Raw genomic sequence first — 17966 nt, 5'->3', positions numbered from 1 at the left:
TTAATGAGCACACCACATCACAGGAAACTTAACTGATCTATATAGGAGCAAAAAAATTAGCCCTTGACATCTTAAGGTTTCTTACCTATTGAAGAACTGGTGACAGGGTGGGGTTTTTTTCCATTTAGTTATTAAAAAGGTCTGGTTGTATCTTGAAATGACAGATCCTGAGGTTATTAAATTATCATGGTTTTATATTTACTCTCACAATGCACTCATAAACATTCTCTATAAAATATAATTTACAAAGTAATTAAAAAACAACCAGACTGCCTGAATAGGAAATGTGGAGGGGCTGGAAACAAATCTTGTAACTTGGTCAAACAACACATGGATGTGTATGTAGAACCAACTTTGAAGTGAGAATTGTCTTTCAGTGTAGTGCTGGAAAACCTGCACCCATTCACACACATTTGTCTCCCAGAAGCACTTGTGGAATTTTCATCTGTGTTGCCTTTCCCTGACTACAGACAACTGCAATTAAAGCTCCTCAGTCCATTACAAACTATGAGCACCTGCCAAAACATTCAGCTTACATTGCTGAGAATTTGGAGGGGGCTACTTTTGTTATAGTCAGAGGTAGTTGTAACTGACTGAAGATCTTTCTTCTGCCTGTTAACCGTGAGATTGATGCTGAGGATGACAATCTGTTTGATCCTGGATACTGTCTGGCTTCAAGCATCTGAGTAACCTCATAGATGCCAGCATACTTAGAGGCAACAAATTTCTGGGTACACCCACATTACAGGTAAAAACATTGCTCAGTTGTAGCAACCCTTGCTAAGAGCAAAAACAAAAAAGAAACCACACATAAGTCATAGAAAAAGACTATCATGATACTTTTATTGAAGTTTCATGCTGTGCATATACAAGAGATGAGAAAAAGCCCAAAAAGTCATGCATGTTTTTCTATACTATTTGACCACTTTGCTGTCACTTGAACCACACTTAAGACAAATGCCATCATAAGCAAGTTTCAAGAGAATATTTCAGCAGAATTTTAAACAAGGATCAAGAGCAATTTGTCAACACACCTCTACAGCATTAAAAAGCTTCAGTATCAGTTAAGAGAAAATAAAGTGTGCTGGACAAGGGTAGAAACTATATTACAACCATTATTTGAGCTGAAGTAAACCATGGTTTCATAGAAAAAAGTTGCAACATATCAGGTAACATTGTGCTATAGGATACAGCTGATCAAGTTTTTCGACATCATTTTATCCATGAGAAGTCATTAAAAAAATTATTTAGGTCACAAGACACTGGGCAGCAAAAAGTTTGAAACCAAAACTCTGCAGCTGATGTCAAATTACACAAGAATTTCTACCAAAAGAGTATTTCCCTCTCTTCAGCTTCACTCCTTAAGCAAAAAAATCCTTGCTGTGAACACAGGAGTGGAAAAGTTTAAAGAAAGAGGGATGGGAAAGGCCTTCCTGATATTGATATGGTAAACTTGGATAAAGAGGTGTCACACTTTTGAAAAGTTCTTTTTCTAGAGCTTTTGAACTCTTAATCAGTAGAAAGCCTTTCATTGGCTGTAGAAGGTTGCTGGGTCTTGGCTTTCTCTTCCTGTCCTAGGCAGGTGAAATACAGTTTTTTGAGCAATGAGGTCTGTGAACAAGCAATTCTTTCCTTTTATATTCCTTCATTTTCTGGCTGATGGAAGTGTCCTAGGAGCTTACATCATTCCATTTGAATAAGCATTACTGTCAGTCTGTAACAGCGTCCATCTTCATCGAGATCCCAAAAAAGTAAGTGCCCAGGAGGGGAGGTACACCAGGCCCGTGGCAGCATCATCTGTGAGCACAGCACAAAGGGTAGAGGCTGGACATGTACAATAATCCAGTTTATATTTAGGCACCTAATGAAACAATTCCAGGAATGCAGCACTCAAATGCTTCCAGAGAACTTCACCAAGTCGAATGGTGGACCCCAGCGAGTCTTACCGCGTCACTTGAGAACACTGCTGTCCATCACAGGTCCTTAGCCAAGTCTTACAACAATACAGCTGAGCAGGGAGGAAGCAGACAAGCTTGATTTTCATCTATTTCAGTCATACTTCCTTATTCAAGTCTGACTAAGCAGTTGTTACTACAACATGTGCAGGAAAACTCCCTGCACAGCACGGCAGGTTTGACTTCAGCCCGCCATGCCTGATTTAATACAAGGTGTCAAGGCACCACCATCAGAGACTGCCCAGCCTTTCAAAGACAAGGTTCAAATTTGCACATAAATATGTGGAGAGAAAAGCACATAGACTCAGGTTAGCAATTCCCGACAGTTTTTCCATTATTCCAGGTACTACATATATGAGAAAAAAGCTGACTTGTCTCTACAAAACACCAATCTCTATGTTTGTGCTTCAGCGGTGTAGTTCAGAAAGACTAAAAGCTTGTGACAGAAGTATAAAAAAAATTATGAAAGTTTAAAAATTCATTATTCATCAATTATCATCATTTAAAAAACCTCAACCCTTGTATCTTGCCTAACAAGATGTCAGTGTTAAGAATACAGTTGCATATTACTATTACTTAACATCTTTCGGCAACGCACAGAAAATAACAACAGAGGTGGCAGTAAAACATCCAGTGCTGTTTTAATACTCCCAGTAATGCTGGGAAACAGTACAAATCGGTTAGAAAACAATAATACTGACAGTTTTGCATATCTATTAAGTCTAGTGAGGTAATACTGATACTTTAAAAACTTATGCCACTTCTTCACTGCTTGCTTTTATTGCTGAATTAAAGATTAATAGTGAATATGATTTTTTTTTAATTGCACTCCACCCCAGCACATCTTAATACTAAGAATATGATTTGTTAGTTACTCCAATGCAACCACCCAGCACAAGGCCAAGTTCAATTTATACTTGTACAGGGAAATTATATTTGAAGAAACTCACACCACTGAAGTCACCTGCTACATGATGGGAGAGAAAAAAAAATCTCATATCCTGGCAAATCTAATTTTAGGTTCTCTTCACTGATGCCTTTTCTGTAAATTGAAATAAATACTGCCACCAAAAACAATTACCCCCTATTCTCTAGGTCAAACTTTTATTGTGAGAGTACATAAATTAAAAAGCAGTCCCATTCCTTTTTCCTTCCGAGGGGGTGCAGGTAAAGTGCAGCGGCAGCAGCGGGAAGCCCTCAGGAGCCCGTGGCACGGGTCAGATGCGGAGCTGGTAGCCGACCTCGTTGAGTGCAGCCAGGTCTCCCTTCTTGTCCAGCACCGCCGGCCTGCGCACAGGGGAGGGAAGAGGGCGCTGCTCACCAGCGATCCCGCACGGCCGTGCAGCCGGGGAGGGCTCAGCAGCCACAGGGACGGTGGATAGAGCCAATGTTGTCATCTTAAACACAATCCTGGTCAATCTGCTGCAGGAGCTACTGTGATAGAGCTATCTGTGTGTTGCCTCTGACAAGCTGTGCCTGGGATTTAGGATGCGAACCTGAAGCACCCCCTCCTCCTGACTTGAGAGAGCCCTAAATGAGTAGCTAAGACTAGACACACCCCACCTGTCATCCACCCCGGAGCAGGACTCCAGCTTTTAGAACAAAGCCAAAACAGCTGAGAGCAAACAGGCAGGGTCTCTCACACGGGCACTGCATGTTGGCTCAACCCCAGCCTGCCCCTCCTCCTGGCTGGCTCTGTGTGAAGGGCTGGAGCCCACCAAACAGAAAACACAGGGTGGACTCCCTTCAGCCTCCTGGCATCCAGCACTCTGATACCACTCACCTGAGCAATCACACATGGATGCTGTTGGACCATTTCAGTATTCCAACAGCCTGAACCAAAGGAAACCTTGAGCTATCAGTCTCTCATTTTAGCAAGCAATGGAAAAGGTCCTGCAACAAAGTTGTCAAACCAAAACTATTCAGCTGATTTATAGTCTGGAAGTGTCTGATCTGAGAATCTATTGCAGGCTCTTGGCTGCTTTCACACTAAGCCATGTGTTTGCTTTTCTGAAGACATACATTGTTTAAAGCACACATTTCTCTAGTACTCCATAGCATGTCTGCTTCCCTGCAGAAACACAGCTAAAGCCCCAGCAGTACAATGGGAGGCTGCTCCAGTGCTTTCAGCTCTTCAGCCCTGCTTTCCAGCTCTGTGTGCTTATTACTCTCTGCTCCCTCTGCAGCAGATGTGACCCCTGAGTTTGCTCAGCCAGGCTGGCCCTTATCTCCCTGCTGCAGGCTGCCAGCCCATTCCCACTGGAGCAGCTCAGGGCCGGCAGCAGTGCCACAGGCAGGCTGGAAACCAGGGAAAGCCCAGCCCTGGCCGTGGCACACTGCTGGGCACACACAGGGAAGAGCTGTACTGCTGCAGCCCCAAGAACTGAGAGTGTACAGCTCACACATGCATGTGTGCAACAGAGCCTCTGAAATATTTTTTAATTGCTCAATTCAACAAGGATTTTTTTTTCTTTTTAAGAGTTAACACCAGATGCCTGCTGAGAATCTGCACAGCATTTGAGGCATCTAATGCCCTTCTGCCTAGTGGCACATTGAATGAAACCTGTTGCTTTGCCATTTATCTAAGCACCTTTCATAATAACCTCACCATCCTCACTGCAGTACTGCCCTGCACCATGCCTTGTGTTTGTCTCAATTTAAGTAATTCACAAAAGAGAAGAAGTCTTCACTGGTCTCTCTTATTTGCAGGAAGGGTTCACACTTACAACAAATCACTGTAAGATAGTTTGCATTTTTCCTCATTATTCCTTCAGAGCAGATGGGATTTGACTAACCAGTAAACAAGCTACAAGCTGCATCCCTCAGAGCTTGTGTAGGAGTCAGAGACCAGCAAGAGATGCACTGTATGAGACTTCCAGTGTCCTTCCTTTCCCCTTCATTCCAATTTAGGGACTCTCTTCACACCTTTTTCTCCCTCCCTTTAATTAGGGTCACAATATGGTTTTAATTAAAGCATGCCTGGATGGTAGTACCTTCTCTGATTATCCAGGAGGGATGGGGAGTCACTGTACACCCATGGTGACATGAATATTTCCACCCATCCACAACTGTCTGCAGCTTTTAGCTACAAACAGACTGTCCTCCATAAGTTTCAGGAAAAGACAAAGACTTGGACCAGAGGCACCACAGATCCCATTCTCCTTGGTGCCACATGACTATGCCAGACATGCCCGCAGAGGCCAGGGGCCTCTGCTTTACTGGCCCATCAGATCACACCTCCTGTCCAAGGCACCCTGACCACAAGCAGGTGAGCAAGCTGTGCCCAGCTGCTGGGCACACAGCATTCATGAGCTCTCTGCACCTGAGCTGCCTGATTTGATACATCCTGATGTACTCCTGCCCCCTTGCACACCCTGATAAAACAGACTAGCAGAACTTCCCTTTCAGCAGCTATACTGGGCTGGAAGCACACAAGGCCAGTGTTGCCAGCCAGTCACAGAGCATGCATGTTAAGGCTCAACATGAAATTGAAAGGAAATGGATCTGGTGAGCTCACATTTAGGAGCAGAGATTCTCCAGACTACTGCATGACCCTCCCTTCCAAACTCATAGCAACTCTCCCAAACCCCTCCAGCTCCAGGAGCTCCTAGTGAGGATGAAACTCTTCACTGCCTGTTCCAGCACAAGAATGCAATTTACTGCACCCTGCTGCTTTGGGATTTCAGAGGATGGGCAAGCGGACACAGTAAAGCTTCAGACTCACCAGAGAGATTGACACTGCCCTATCTAATGCTCTGTATCCATGCAGGATCACACCAGCTGTGGGCTAAGTGCACAGGGACTGCTCACAGCTCAGTTAATAAGCTGCAATTTGCCTACACACCAGCCTCCTAGCAGGCATGCACTGGGTACTGCACTGCCACCTGCCCTGCAATGTGCCCCACATGCCTTGCAGCTGCATTTCCAGGCTGAAAAGCTATCCTGGGCTTGCTGGCAGCCACCACTAACATTTACCTAACAAAGCTGAAGGGGGAAGGATGAGAAGTTAAATGTTTGTGTCTGTGAAATCCTCTTCCATCCTTAAGCACAGTTTCATCCTTTGTTCTTCAGAAACAATCCATCCAAGATACTCTAGTTCACACTCCATATCCTTCAGTGGGAGATTTCTCCCAGCAGGCCCATATAATTTTACTGTTGAAAAAACCCAAGCTGTAATAACAGCTTGTCATCAGCAGGTGAAGCCTTTCAAATGAATGTGTTATTCTGCCCCTGCCAGCTCACACTGGAGCAAAAGGCTTCTCTCCCCCTCCCCAGCCAGCTCAAGAAAGCTGTAATTACAGCATGTGAGTAAGAGATCCACAAAGAAACAAAACAGTGTTGATAAGCACAGCCATTCTTTAGCTTGGATCCCAGCCCAAAGCCTAGCCGACCTGACTCTTTCCTATTCTGTGTGTAACACAAAGGCCTCTCACTCCATCAGGTTCTCAGAGATTCACCAATATGGAGAAGAGAATACCCCATTTCTCCCCTTTATTTCTCACCTTACGTCAACCGCTGCATGTGTTGAGATTTGTCATTCAGCTCATCCCTGACATGGGGATGCCATTCCCCCTTCAGGGCTCACAGCTCATCACACTGTGTCTGAGTCCTACATCTTCTGTCAGGGTGACCCAGGGTTTATTTCAGAGTTACATATAATTTGCTCTTGATGCAGAGCAACAGAGCAGAACCACTGAGCAAGTAACAGGTGCTGAAGCCACTGCAAGGCCACCTGTACACTCCCTGCCTTTCTGTCCTGGAAAAGCAAAGCTGCCAAGGAGAGATCAGTCACTGCAGAGCAGCCACATGCCCAGCAGCTTTTTCAGGAAACCACCTCAACTGGAGAGTCTCCAAGCCCAGTGACATTCATTCCTCTCCAGAAATACTTGATCCACTCCAGCAACTCAGAAGCACTATCAGAAACTCAAAAATGAAACTGTTCCCCAAAGAGAATCTAGGAGGAGAAGCCTGAAGCAGCTGAGCCCATCACAACTATAATTATCTATGCACTAAACAAGGAGCTCTCAGTGACGAAGCCCAAAGCACAGCATCGTGGATTGCGTGTGAATGAACGTGTAAAAATAAAAGCTTGCTGTGAAATCATCTGCTGCTAACGTATCTTGAAGTTATCTTTAGAAGGTTAGTCTAATGTCTTTGTTAGGTGCTTTAAAATAAATAAATAAGTGCTGAGACAGTAGTCTGGGAGTCTATTTAAAAAGCAATGATCATAAATATGTGACTAATCTGGGTTACGTATAGGCTTTCACAGTTGTCAGCTTCCTGGCATGGAGCACCACAGCTAGAACTCAGCTCTTCCACATCTAAGGTAGGGGAGTCTGAATTGCCAGTGCCTGTAAAAGGCCTGTGGATCTGGAAGCACAGTTTTATCCATTTAGAGGTATTGCATCCATCCTTCCCCACACAGCTGAAGAACAACTCCTGGCTACGACACACATGGAAAGAGGCCTGGGGTTTTTCTGAGGTGATTAAAATCAAAGAATACAATTCAAGTGATGTTGTCACTTTGGAAAGACAAGTGTACATTTCCCCTTGTCTCTGTAAGCTGCACAGTGCAAGGACCCTGCACGGAGGGGCCACCAGGCAGCAGGAAGCACTGGAAGCAATGCCAGGACATCAGCAGTGCCAGCAGCTTCTGGAGCCCCTCTGCTACCAAAGGCACCTGGTGCAGTTTGTGCCAGTGAGCACAGAAGTTGTGTACAGCAAAGTACCAGCAGCAGCCTCCCCTGTGCCAGCAGGGATGGTGGCAGGGATACTCACGACTTGTCCCTCCTGCAGGCCCGTCTCTGAGGGCTGCCCTGCCTCCGGCGCGGCGACAGCGACTTTCCCCGGGGCCTCTCCTTCATCGGAGAATGGGCACTGGACGGCTTCAGAATCTGTGGGAGATGGGGGAGGGAAGGAAGTGCCTTCAATAAAGGCAATGATTCACTGCAAATAAAAATTTAAAATAAAGGGCCTCATACAGTAGCAGGGATGGCACACAAAGAGCCTTCAGTCCCTTGGGGCTTATTCAAACCCTGCCCAGGTTAAGAGGAACTCAAAGCTGTTATCATGTGATAGCTGTTCAGGGGCCCCCTGCAAGAATTAGTTGGTGTCACCAGTTCAATTCCCAGCTGAATACTGTCTCATCCACAGCTTTCTTCAGAGCTGGCAACAGCAAGAGATAAGAAAAATGGCTTTGAGCCTCAGCTGAAAGAAACTCAGGCAGCCAAATCACCCTCTCAGCTTTTCTCTCAGCAAACAGAGGTGACCATCTCTCAGGCTGGCAGCTGAACTCTCACAGTGAGGCTTTTCAGTAGGTCCCCATCCTCCAGGCCCTCCAACATCAGAGGGCAATCAGCATTACACTCACACTCTGGACAGCTTTAAAGACCTGATCCTCCAAACCCAGCCCACTCACAATGGAAGCCCTCTGAATTCTGTAGTAACTCGAGGGAAAGCTCAGATGCAGGGCTTTCAGCCTTCAAGGGTTCAGGGCTGTGGTCCTGGCCCCGAGGCACTCACTGGGACAAGACCCAGTGTCACAGCTCAGTGCACACAGAGAGCTGGGCCCTCTATCAAAAACAGTAGAAAATTCAGTCATCCACCCCTGTGGACTTCTTCAACTCAAGCCTGTTTGCTCTCTGGACAGCATTAAAAGCACATGAATAGAGAAGGACAAAAAAACCCAAACTTACATTTGGGTAAGGGGTTTTGAGGTTACATCAGTAATCAGGCCCATATGCTTAAGCATGGTACAAGGTGGCCCTCAAAACTCCTTGGCAGGGCAGGGGAGATGGCAGCAGAACATCGATGCCACTGGCAGGGCTCACCCCAAGGTCAGGGCAAGGGGCAGGTGCCCCAGCCAAAAAGGCACGTGGCTGCCACGTAGGAGCCGTCCTTTAGTGGGGAAGGGGAGAGAACCCAGAATAACTTGGACACCATGCCACATACCTCTGCACAAGAGCCAGAGCCATTCTTAGCAACACACCTGCTCTGCTCTCGCTGCTGGCAGCCAGCTGGACAGGCACCAAATCTGCTTCCACCACGACCACAAAGAGCTCCTGGCCCACGCCAGGCTCAGAGGCACGGTCAGGGACACCCCTCATGCCCAAGGGCAGCCAAACCCTGCAGGCCCCTGGCAGCCTGCCTTGTCTCCCCATTGTTTCCCAATGAGCTCTTCAGTCCAACCAGCCAGCAGGGAAGTCTATCAGGGAGTTGCTTTACTTGCCTGTCCCACATAACCTACTCTGTGATTTAGCTGAGAGTAGTAGACATCAGCCCTCTGGCATGTCCTGCAAGTGTTATAATTAAAAGAACCCAGCCCCGATTCAACACAAATTGAACACCATTTATAAGAGGCAACTACTGAAACAGATTTCCCATGATACCTCCTGCAGGTCAGGTGGAAAACACAGACCCCCTACCTGCAACCAGGCCACTCTTCCCAGCAGTTCCAGCCCCAGCTAAGCTGATTCTTCCCAATCACCTTCTTCTGAAGTCATTGAGGAAAGCAAACTGGGCAGCAGCTCCCTGACAGCCAGGGACAAGTATGGGTTCAAGTGTTTCCCAGGCTAAAGGGGAGATCCTTCAACTAAATAGCTGTAAGGGCTTGAAAGCACACCAAAAAGAGAGATGCAAGCACCCCCTCAGCACACCTGCATGATCTCAGGCTGACACACAGCAAGGGACAAGGGGGACAAGGATGCAGGATGGGACAAGGCACAGCTGCCTCCTGAGCCCAACATCCAGGTGCACGGACCTACCTTCATCCTCATATCCCTGGCAAACTTCTCCAGCTCCTTCCTGACGTCCGTGCGCATCATCTTGGAGACGTTGAGGACCAGCTGTTTCCACTCGATGGGCTGGAAGCTGTGCGGCTCGTGCGGCACGTACAAGCCGATTTTCACTTTTTTCACCGAATGCAAGTACTTTTTATAGGAGTCTTCGAATTCGAAGATGAGGTCGCTCAGAGTCCGGTACGTGAGAGGTTTGTCCATGAGATCCGAGCGCCTGCTCATGCCCAGCGAGCCGTAGCGGCCGTTGCAGTAAATGCCAAGCACCACGTGATGGAAATAGTTCCCTGAGAAGTGGGTTTTAAAGCTGATGGGGAATCGCTCCACCGAGGGCTGCCCGTTGGTTAAGTAGCTGGGGTGCACTGCATCAAGGCAACAACGGTGCTGGGAGAGCAGCAGCTACAATTACACCTGGGAGACTTCTTCAGCAGGTTTGGGGTTTCTAACTGCCAGGCAAAGCGCTTTCCTGTAAACAAACTTATTCTCACTGTGTGAGAATTCATTCATCTCACATTCATCTCTGTGCCCAGATACAGCCAATGCTGCCAAAGCCCATTTCACTGCTTGGAAAATAAATGACTCTTATTCACACTGAGGAAAAAGATAAAACCACAACACTGTTCAGGTCAGCACGACCAAAGACAGACCACCCTCCCTAGATCTGGGGAAGCTCCCCATTTGATACCTACATCAAACTCCCACACTTCCAAAGGGAAAACCTTTCTGGAGGGTTTGATACAACTTAGTTTACTGAGCCTCATTTTCTCATGTCTTCAAATAGTATCAAGAAATTTGGATTTATTCCTCGCCAAGATGACAGTCTGTCTTTCTTTCTGTAAACTGGCCAATGACATTGCACTCCTCATACAGAGTGTTTCAGCATGTTACCCTTGTAACACTTTGCTGAGAGGAACCAAAGGAAAGGTCCAAGATGAATAATTAATTAGATAAGCACAGAGGTATGGTCAGAAACACTCTTACAAAGCAAACCCTGTCCCTGGAATCACGGACTGACCATTTCAAAGGCACCACGTGCAGAGGCCAGGACCAAGCTCTGTGCCAGTGCAGTGTGCGAGCTCAGAGGGGAGCTACATGGAGGGGAGCAGGTCACCTCCAGGGAGGCTGCTGGTCCGTGCCAGGGAGAGGACAGGCTGAGAATCCCTCACGAGCAGCTCTGCGTCAGCACCTACGTCGCACGCAGGTCCCTGCTGCTAATCCTGGGACAGCTGAAACTCAGCCGGGCTCCACGTGCTGGCACCTGGCCCTGGGACAGCAGGTGCCTTCCCCTCCACAGCTGAGGCCCCCACCCACGCCTGGGGATGGAGCAGGGATGACCAGAAAAGGCTGCAGCAAAACGCTCCAGCCTGGGGCTACTCCAGCCAGAGGCACCTGCTGGGACCCTGGAGCCATCCCTTGAGTCAGCTGGTCATGGTGCTGCCACTACAAAATACCCCACCCAAAAGGCAGCACTGCCAGGATAGTGTCAGGGCATCTTGACAGATGGAGGAGTGGGCTCAGTTCCCACTGAAGCTGCAGGAACCTGCTTTGTCCAGGATTCTGCTCTGGGCATCACCAGCATCCCCTCTTCTCCATGCCTCATGCCCAAAAAGGAGGTATTTAACAGCAGTGAAACAAGAGCCACCACACAGCTGAGAGATCCTGGGATGTTACTGTGACCAGCCTTCCTGCCCTGCCTGCACAGCACGGCTGCCAGACAGCTGCTGGGAAACAGAGCACAAAAAAGCCTTTGTATCAAGACTGTAAAACAAAATTTGCACTCTGTTCTGGGTTCTGCCCAGCTTGACATGCCACCACCTCACCACCAGTGTGACTCCCTGGGATGCTGACCCCTGCCTGCACCCCACATTTCACCTCTTCTTTCTATAGGGTTGCATGAAAAGTATCCAGTGGCTCTCATCTCTCTCTAAACCATTTTCTCAGGGGGATATTTCACCCAGTGTTTGTTGAATTTCACAAATTCAAACTTTTGGATTCTGGGTAAATGCACAAACCAACTAATAAGAGGTCCATTAACTGCCCAGAATCTGAAGTCAAGAGCAAGGAGTTTCACAAACAAACAAAAAAAAAGTCAGACAAGAAAACCACATTGACTCAGAACTTTTGGAACAGCCACAGGGAAGATTTTCAGTTCCATGTCAACATGTTTAGCTGTATTCAGTGCTAGATGTCATCAGCTTCAGCAGCCTGGAGAAAACGTATTAGAGGGTAAAGGAACAGACAACACTGTGGGCTCAGCTCATGCTGGCTGTATGACCACGAGTCTGGAAGACTGTGCACAGCAGAGCACAGACCTCTCTGCCAGACACATCTGTCACCCAGGCAAGGCCACGTGCACCCACCTCCTGCCCCACTGCCACCAAACACAGACACCCTACAGCATCAATGCCCACCCCAACATCACCCACACAGAACAGAAACAGCTCTGTTTGCCTTAGATGGTCTCACTGGATCACTGCTGCCTTAGGACTAGCTTCTCCAAGAAAAATACCTTCACCCCACTACCAGTAGATGATTTATAATTAAAGATTATAAATACACTGCAAGGGCAGAATGGGGCCCAGCGCCATTATGTCAACTGGAAAACTCAGCACACACTCACCTCATTTAAAAGGTCACCTTGCTTTGGTCCTTAAAAGGTGCATCCTGTGTACATCAAAGTCATGTTACAATCATTTGCGTCCTACAGACTGATTCCTGCAAAAGCCCATTGTATTTATCATTCTGTGTAACTGAAAAAGCACTACCTTTTATTAACACCTAGGAAGCTTTCAAACACCACCACTATTTTCCCCCCTCATTATGAAAGGGTTTTCACTCTGCTCCCCAAGTGCCTTTCTGTTAAGTCCATACAAAGCTTTGGTGGCCACCTGCCACACATACACACTTCTGCCACAAGGGCTCAGAGAAGTTGCAATTTAATCTCGTTAAATACTTAGTAGGAGTAAAAGAATCTTTTGAGGGCAAAAATTACCCACCATCAAACAACCCAGCAACAACTGCTGTGGAAATTAACCTTTAGGTATGGGTTGCTTCTGCTGAGGGACTGGTTAATGAGAGTCCCCACCCGAGATGAAATACACAGCAAATGGGCTGGAAAGGCATGTCAGATCTTCCCCTCTGTCCCTGCATCATTATTACAGCTTTCCTTTCTGCTCTGCCCAAGGAGAGCTGTATTGTGGCAAACAAAAGGCAAGCACACAGCAATGCTGCAGCTGTAATCACACTTCTGAGCTGGGACTGTGACTGCAGATCCAGAGTCAGGGAGTGAATTACATGTCACAATAGAGAAGCAGTGCAGAGCAGGAGAGGGCAAAAGCAGCTGCAGCAAAGCTCAGTGGCCTCCTAATCCTGGGTCTCCATGACAGTCAAGATGATGGAGCTGGGCTCTTCTCAGTGGTGCCAACCAACAGGACAAGAGGCAACGGGGCAGAAACTGAAGCACAAGAAGCTCACAGCTCAGGTACAAGAAAGTCCTGGAGAATTGGTAACATCAGCCCAGAGTCCAGTCACCAGAGGGGGTCTGCAGGGCTCCCAGGACTCTTCAACATCTTCATTATAACATGGACACAGAACTCAAAGGAAGTTTGGGGACAGCACTAAACTGAGAAGAGCTGTTGACTCCTTCAAGGGCAGAAAGGTGCTGCAGAGAGACCTCAGCAAATTGGAGAGATGGGCAACCACAAACCACACAAGGTTTAACAAGAGCAAGTGCTGGAATCCAGACCTGAAAAGGGGCAGTGCTTCATGCCTCAAGAGCCCAGCAAGGGTGTTTTTGCTGAAGTCTGGTCAAGATGAGCACAGAAAACTACAGGGTGCCTGGCTGCCCCCTCTCCTGCCACTCCCAAGGGCTGGGGCCATGAGCAAGTGCCACTGAGCAGCAGTGAGCTGGAGGGATGGCAGCAGGCTGGGGAGAAGGGAGCAGCTCTAGGTCTTGGCAATGCTGAAGCTGCTAGCACAGAGCAGCATGTGGAGCAGGAGGAAAATAAATCTCAAAACCATCAATAAGGCTTCAGTAAAACCAGAAGAACGGGTTTTCCAAGCAACTGCTCAGAGGACCCCCAACCACCAGCAATAAACTCTCAGAGAGGTTTCCAGCTGGAGTCAGATAGCATTTCCCATGGGCTTGGGATTGCTTACTGTGAGGCAGAGTGCTACTGAGCCCACAGCTGGATGCTGTCTACAGAGGGCCCAGAGTTCCCCCTGGCAGCTCCAGGGTCCATGTAGGAAAGGCTCAAGCAGCTGGTTCAGCTTCCCCAAGCAGGACTGCCAGGGTGACATCCCTTAGACTGAGAAACCTGCTCTGCAGTGCCTGGCTACAGTCAGAGGAGGGACTACCTAAAGATTAGACCATGACAATGTAAGCAATTAAAAGCTCCCTCCCAGCTCTTCACAGCCACCACAGGGGCTGCAGACATTCAGCACCATCTTTCTTTCCCATATTTCAGTTAGCAAGTGGGTCAAGCTGTAGACAAGCATGCAGGAGGCAAAGAGGAGCACTACACAGACATCAATAGCCTGCAATGACTGCAATAAATTCTCCCCCTTACTGAAAACCCTCACTTCCAGCCCAGGGATGTACCTGCTGGCCTGGAGGAGATGGATGGACCCAGGCCTCCAGTGGTGATAAACACCCTCCACAGACTGCATCCACAGAAGGAACACTGCAGAAGCTACTGAATGATTTCTCACTCCTGAGACACTTTTGCTCTTCTCTTCCTTGTTTAATGATATTATTGGCCAGGGGCTCTAATACCCTGTGTGGGTCTGAGTGTTACCTCACATGAACTGGGAGAAGGATGCTGAAGGCAATGGGAGTGATTGATGTGATTTCTGTGATTTATGCTCAGCCAATGTGGACACACTGTGCAAGACTCCCCGAGGAGGAATGCAGTGTGCAGCTTCCTTCTCCTCCTCTGATATTCTGCTCTCCATGTTTTAATAAAGTGAATGCAGCACAGATAAAATTCCCTTGGCACTTTCTGGTTTACTATTCCCTTTCATGAGCTCAAATCAATTGGATCTTTGCTCAGAAAGAGTGGGCTGAATGCACCATTACTCAGCTGATTTACAGCTGAACTGAGCAATGCCCTGGGGAAGACAGCAGGAGGAATGCTTCTGGTTAGGCTCTGACAAGCAGATCATGTAAGGAGAGATATGAACCCAGTTCAGACAGCTACACAGAGAAAAAGAGTTGTGCAGACTGCTGCAAAATAATACAGGAAGATCTGCTTGAGCTTTCAGTCATCTCAGAGCAGCTGCTTCCTTGGTGTGTGCAGACAGGGTACCTCAGTGCCCTATAAAAACGCTCCAAGATCAAGTGCACAGGCAATTATGCAAAACTTAATTCTGCACCAAGAGGGATTATAGAAGCATTTTATTAGAAGTCACACAGTAAAAGGCAATTTTAAAAAAAGCCAGCGAGCAGCTCCATTAAAGCGACATCTCGCTAAGCCGCTCTGCGCCAGGCGGCCTTTGAAGGAAGGCTCACGCCGAGGGTCGCTCAGTGGGCTGAGCTTTTCCAGTATCCAAGCAACACCCAGGGCCTGCCAGCACAAATTACAGCAGGACCTCACTTCCAGACACATGGAATGGAACCAGAGGTTCACACACACACACAGGGCTGCTCAGCTGAGGCCTGTGTGAAGGCACTGGCTGGGAACTCAGGAGAGGGTAAGCACATCTTCACTGGAAAGGACCTGACCTTGGAACGCTGCTGGCCTCACCATGGCTGCATCCAGAGGGCAATGCTGAACATCAAAATCTCATGGCTGCCAAAAACCAGCAAACTTCCCTGTCACAGATGTATTTTATGAAAAATCCTTTCGGTAGCATTTTTTCTCCAGAGTCTGAGACAGTTGGACAGTGATTGGCCATTAATTAAAAACAACCACATGAGACCAATCACAGATGCACCTGTTGCATTCCACAGCAGCAGATAATCAATGTTTACATTTCCTTTCTGAGGCCTCTCAGCTTCTCAGGAGAAAAAATCCTAGCAAAAGGACTTTTCATAAAATATGTCTGTGACCTGTCATGCCAAAGATGCCTCCCAAAACCCCTCATGCTGCATGTGCATCACAGGACTGCAGGGTTCCATACTGGCACAGGCTCTGTTCCAGCCACTTCCCAGACACACAAATTCAGGGGGCCCATCCCCTCACCACTGCTACACTCTTTGTGTACCCACATCTCAAGCAAAATACCTGGGGTTTATAGTGCATGAATCTTGTAAACCTACATGCTTCTGTTACTGCACCACCAGCCAGCAGACAGTCCCTGCTCTCAGACAGAGACTTCCAAGACTGGATGCAGAAGTCCTAGCAAGACAAGCCTGTCCCATACACTCCTCTGGTTAAACCTTCTAAATTAAAAAAAAAAGTTTGCCCTAAGTTTGGAGTTTTTTAATTAGCATCTAGAGACAGAAATATTCGTACACATCTTAAGTCTGAAGAAACTTCAAATGACAATAAATTGTATAAAATACAGCTTTTGACTATTTTGCTTCCTTCACTTCTCAAAAAAAAAACCAATGTCGAAAACACCAAACTGAACCCATAAGTCAGGCTTGAGGCAAGCAAAAAAACCAGCAACAACACTTTCAGGTTATCATGGTTATCCATAGGCCATTAATCACCCTTTGCTCCTGTGATGTGTGGAATAATCAGTTCACTGCTAGAAATACAGACTTACAGAGCAGCATCAACTCCACCTGGGGATTATTGCCCCCATTCCAATAGTTTGGAACACAATCCTGACACTAGGGCAAGTATAACAGATCCACTGACATCACTTCAAGGGAAATCAGTTAATATAAACTTTTTGGGCTTCAGGAAAGCTTTCAATATTGTTACTCCCAGTATTCTCCTGGACAAAACATCCAGCATACAGCTAGAGAAATACAGAACACAATGGGTAAGGAACAGGCTCATGGGTCACATACAAGGCTTACAGCAAATGGGGTCACACCAGGCTGGCAGCCACTCACTAGTGGGCTTCAACAGGGCTCCATTTTAAGGCCAGTACAACATCTTCACAAATTACTTGGATGCAAGACTCAAAGGTATGCTTGGTAAGTGTGCTGATGACACAAAATTGGGAAAAGCTGCTGACTCCCTCAAGGGCAGAAAGGTCCTGCAGACAGATCTTGACAAAATGGAAAGCTGGGTGATCACCAACCTATGAAGTTTACCAAGGGAAGTGCCAGATTCTGCATCTGGGACAGGGCACACCCAGTTGTGTGGACAGACTGGGAATGAGAGGCTGGAGAACAGCACCACAGAGAGGGAACATGAGCCAGCAGTGCCCTGGCAGCCAGGAGAGCCAGCCATGTCCTGGGGGGCATCAGGCACAGCATGGCCAGCCAGGCAAGGGAGGGGATTGTCCTGCTCTGCTCTGCCCTGGGGCAGCCTCACCTCTGGTGCTGGGGCAGTTCTGGGTGCCACAACATAAAAAAGATATAAATCTATTAGAGAGCATCCCAAAGGGGGCAATGAAGATGGTCCTTGGGGGGAAGCCATACAAGGAGTGGCTGAGGTCACCTGGCTTGCATAGCTTGGAGGAGACTGAGGGGAGACCTCACTGCAGTCACACCTTCATCCTGAGGGGAAGAGGAGGGGCAGGCACTGGTCTGTGCTCTGTGGTGCCAGTGACAGGACCAAGGGAATGGCCTGAAGCTGTGTCAGGGTTAGGTTGGGTATTAAGGAAGGGTTCTTCACCCAGAGGGTGGCTGGGCACTGGAACAGGCTCCCCATGGAAGTGGTCACAGCACCAGGCAGCCTGACAGAGTTCAAAAAGCATTTGGACAACACAGGGCCTGAACCTCCATGGTTTTTGTGGGTCCCTTCCAACTCAGGATATTCTATAATTCTATGATTTCTCCTCTGGAAGGGCTTTGAAGGGGGTTTGAGTCTCTTGTTGACATCAAGCCCCCAGGACCCCAATCCCTCCAGCTCATGCAGAGCCTGTCAGCATTCCCAGGGAAACCCTGTGAGCCAGAGCCACCTCTCAGTCTGCAATCCAAGGCCTATCCCTGGCACACACTGCCCAGCCCATGCCCTTCCCAGCCCTAGCAGCCATGGATTCTCACAGGCACCACCTGCCAGGCTCTGCCAGCTCCCTGTCCCACGGGAGGGGGCAGCAGCAGCCAGCACAACACTGCAGAGACATCCCAGGAGATGGCTTGCTCCAGGGCTTATTT

At 47.8% G+C, this 17966-nt stretch overlaps 1 protein-coding gene across 1 annotated transcript in view; it reads right to left on the bottom strand.

The window, feature by feature from the left end:
- Positions 1-815: 815 nt before the first annotated feature.
- Positions 816-17966, bottom strand: part of VASH2 (vasohibin 2) — a 34770-nt gene continuing 17619 nt past the window's right edge. Inside the window, exons 5-7 of the mRNA XM_063152164.1 lie at positions 9719-10100; positions 7734-7849; positions 816-3242 (exon numbers count right to left, since the gene is read on the bottom strand). Of these exons, the coding sequence (XP_063008234.1) occupies positions 3173-3242; positions 7734-7849; positions 9719-10100 (568 nt within the window). The 3' untranslated portion in view covers positions 816-3172. The remainder of the gene's footprint in view (positions 3243-7733; positions 7850-9718; positions 10101-17966) is intronic.

The sequence above is a fragment of the Melospiza melodia genome, chromosome 3, assembly GCF_035770615.1.
Source record: "Melospiza melodia melodia isolate bMelMel2 chromosome 3, bMelMel2.pri, whole genome shotgun sequence".
Taxonomy (NCBI): Eukaryota; Metazoa; Chordata; class Aves; order Passeriformes; family Passerellidae; genus Melospiza; species Melospiza melodia.
This window is presented reverse-complemented; position numbering and strand designations above follow the sequence as displayed.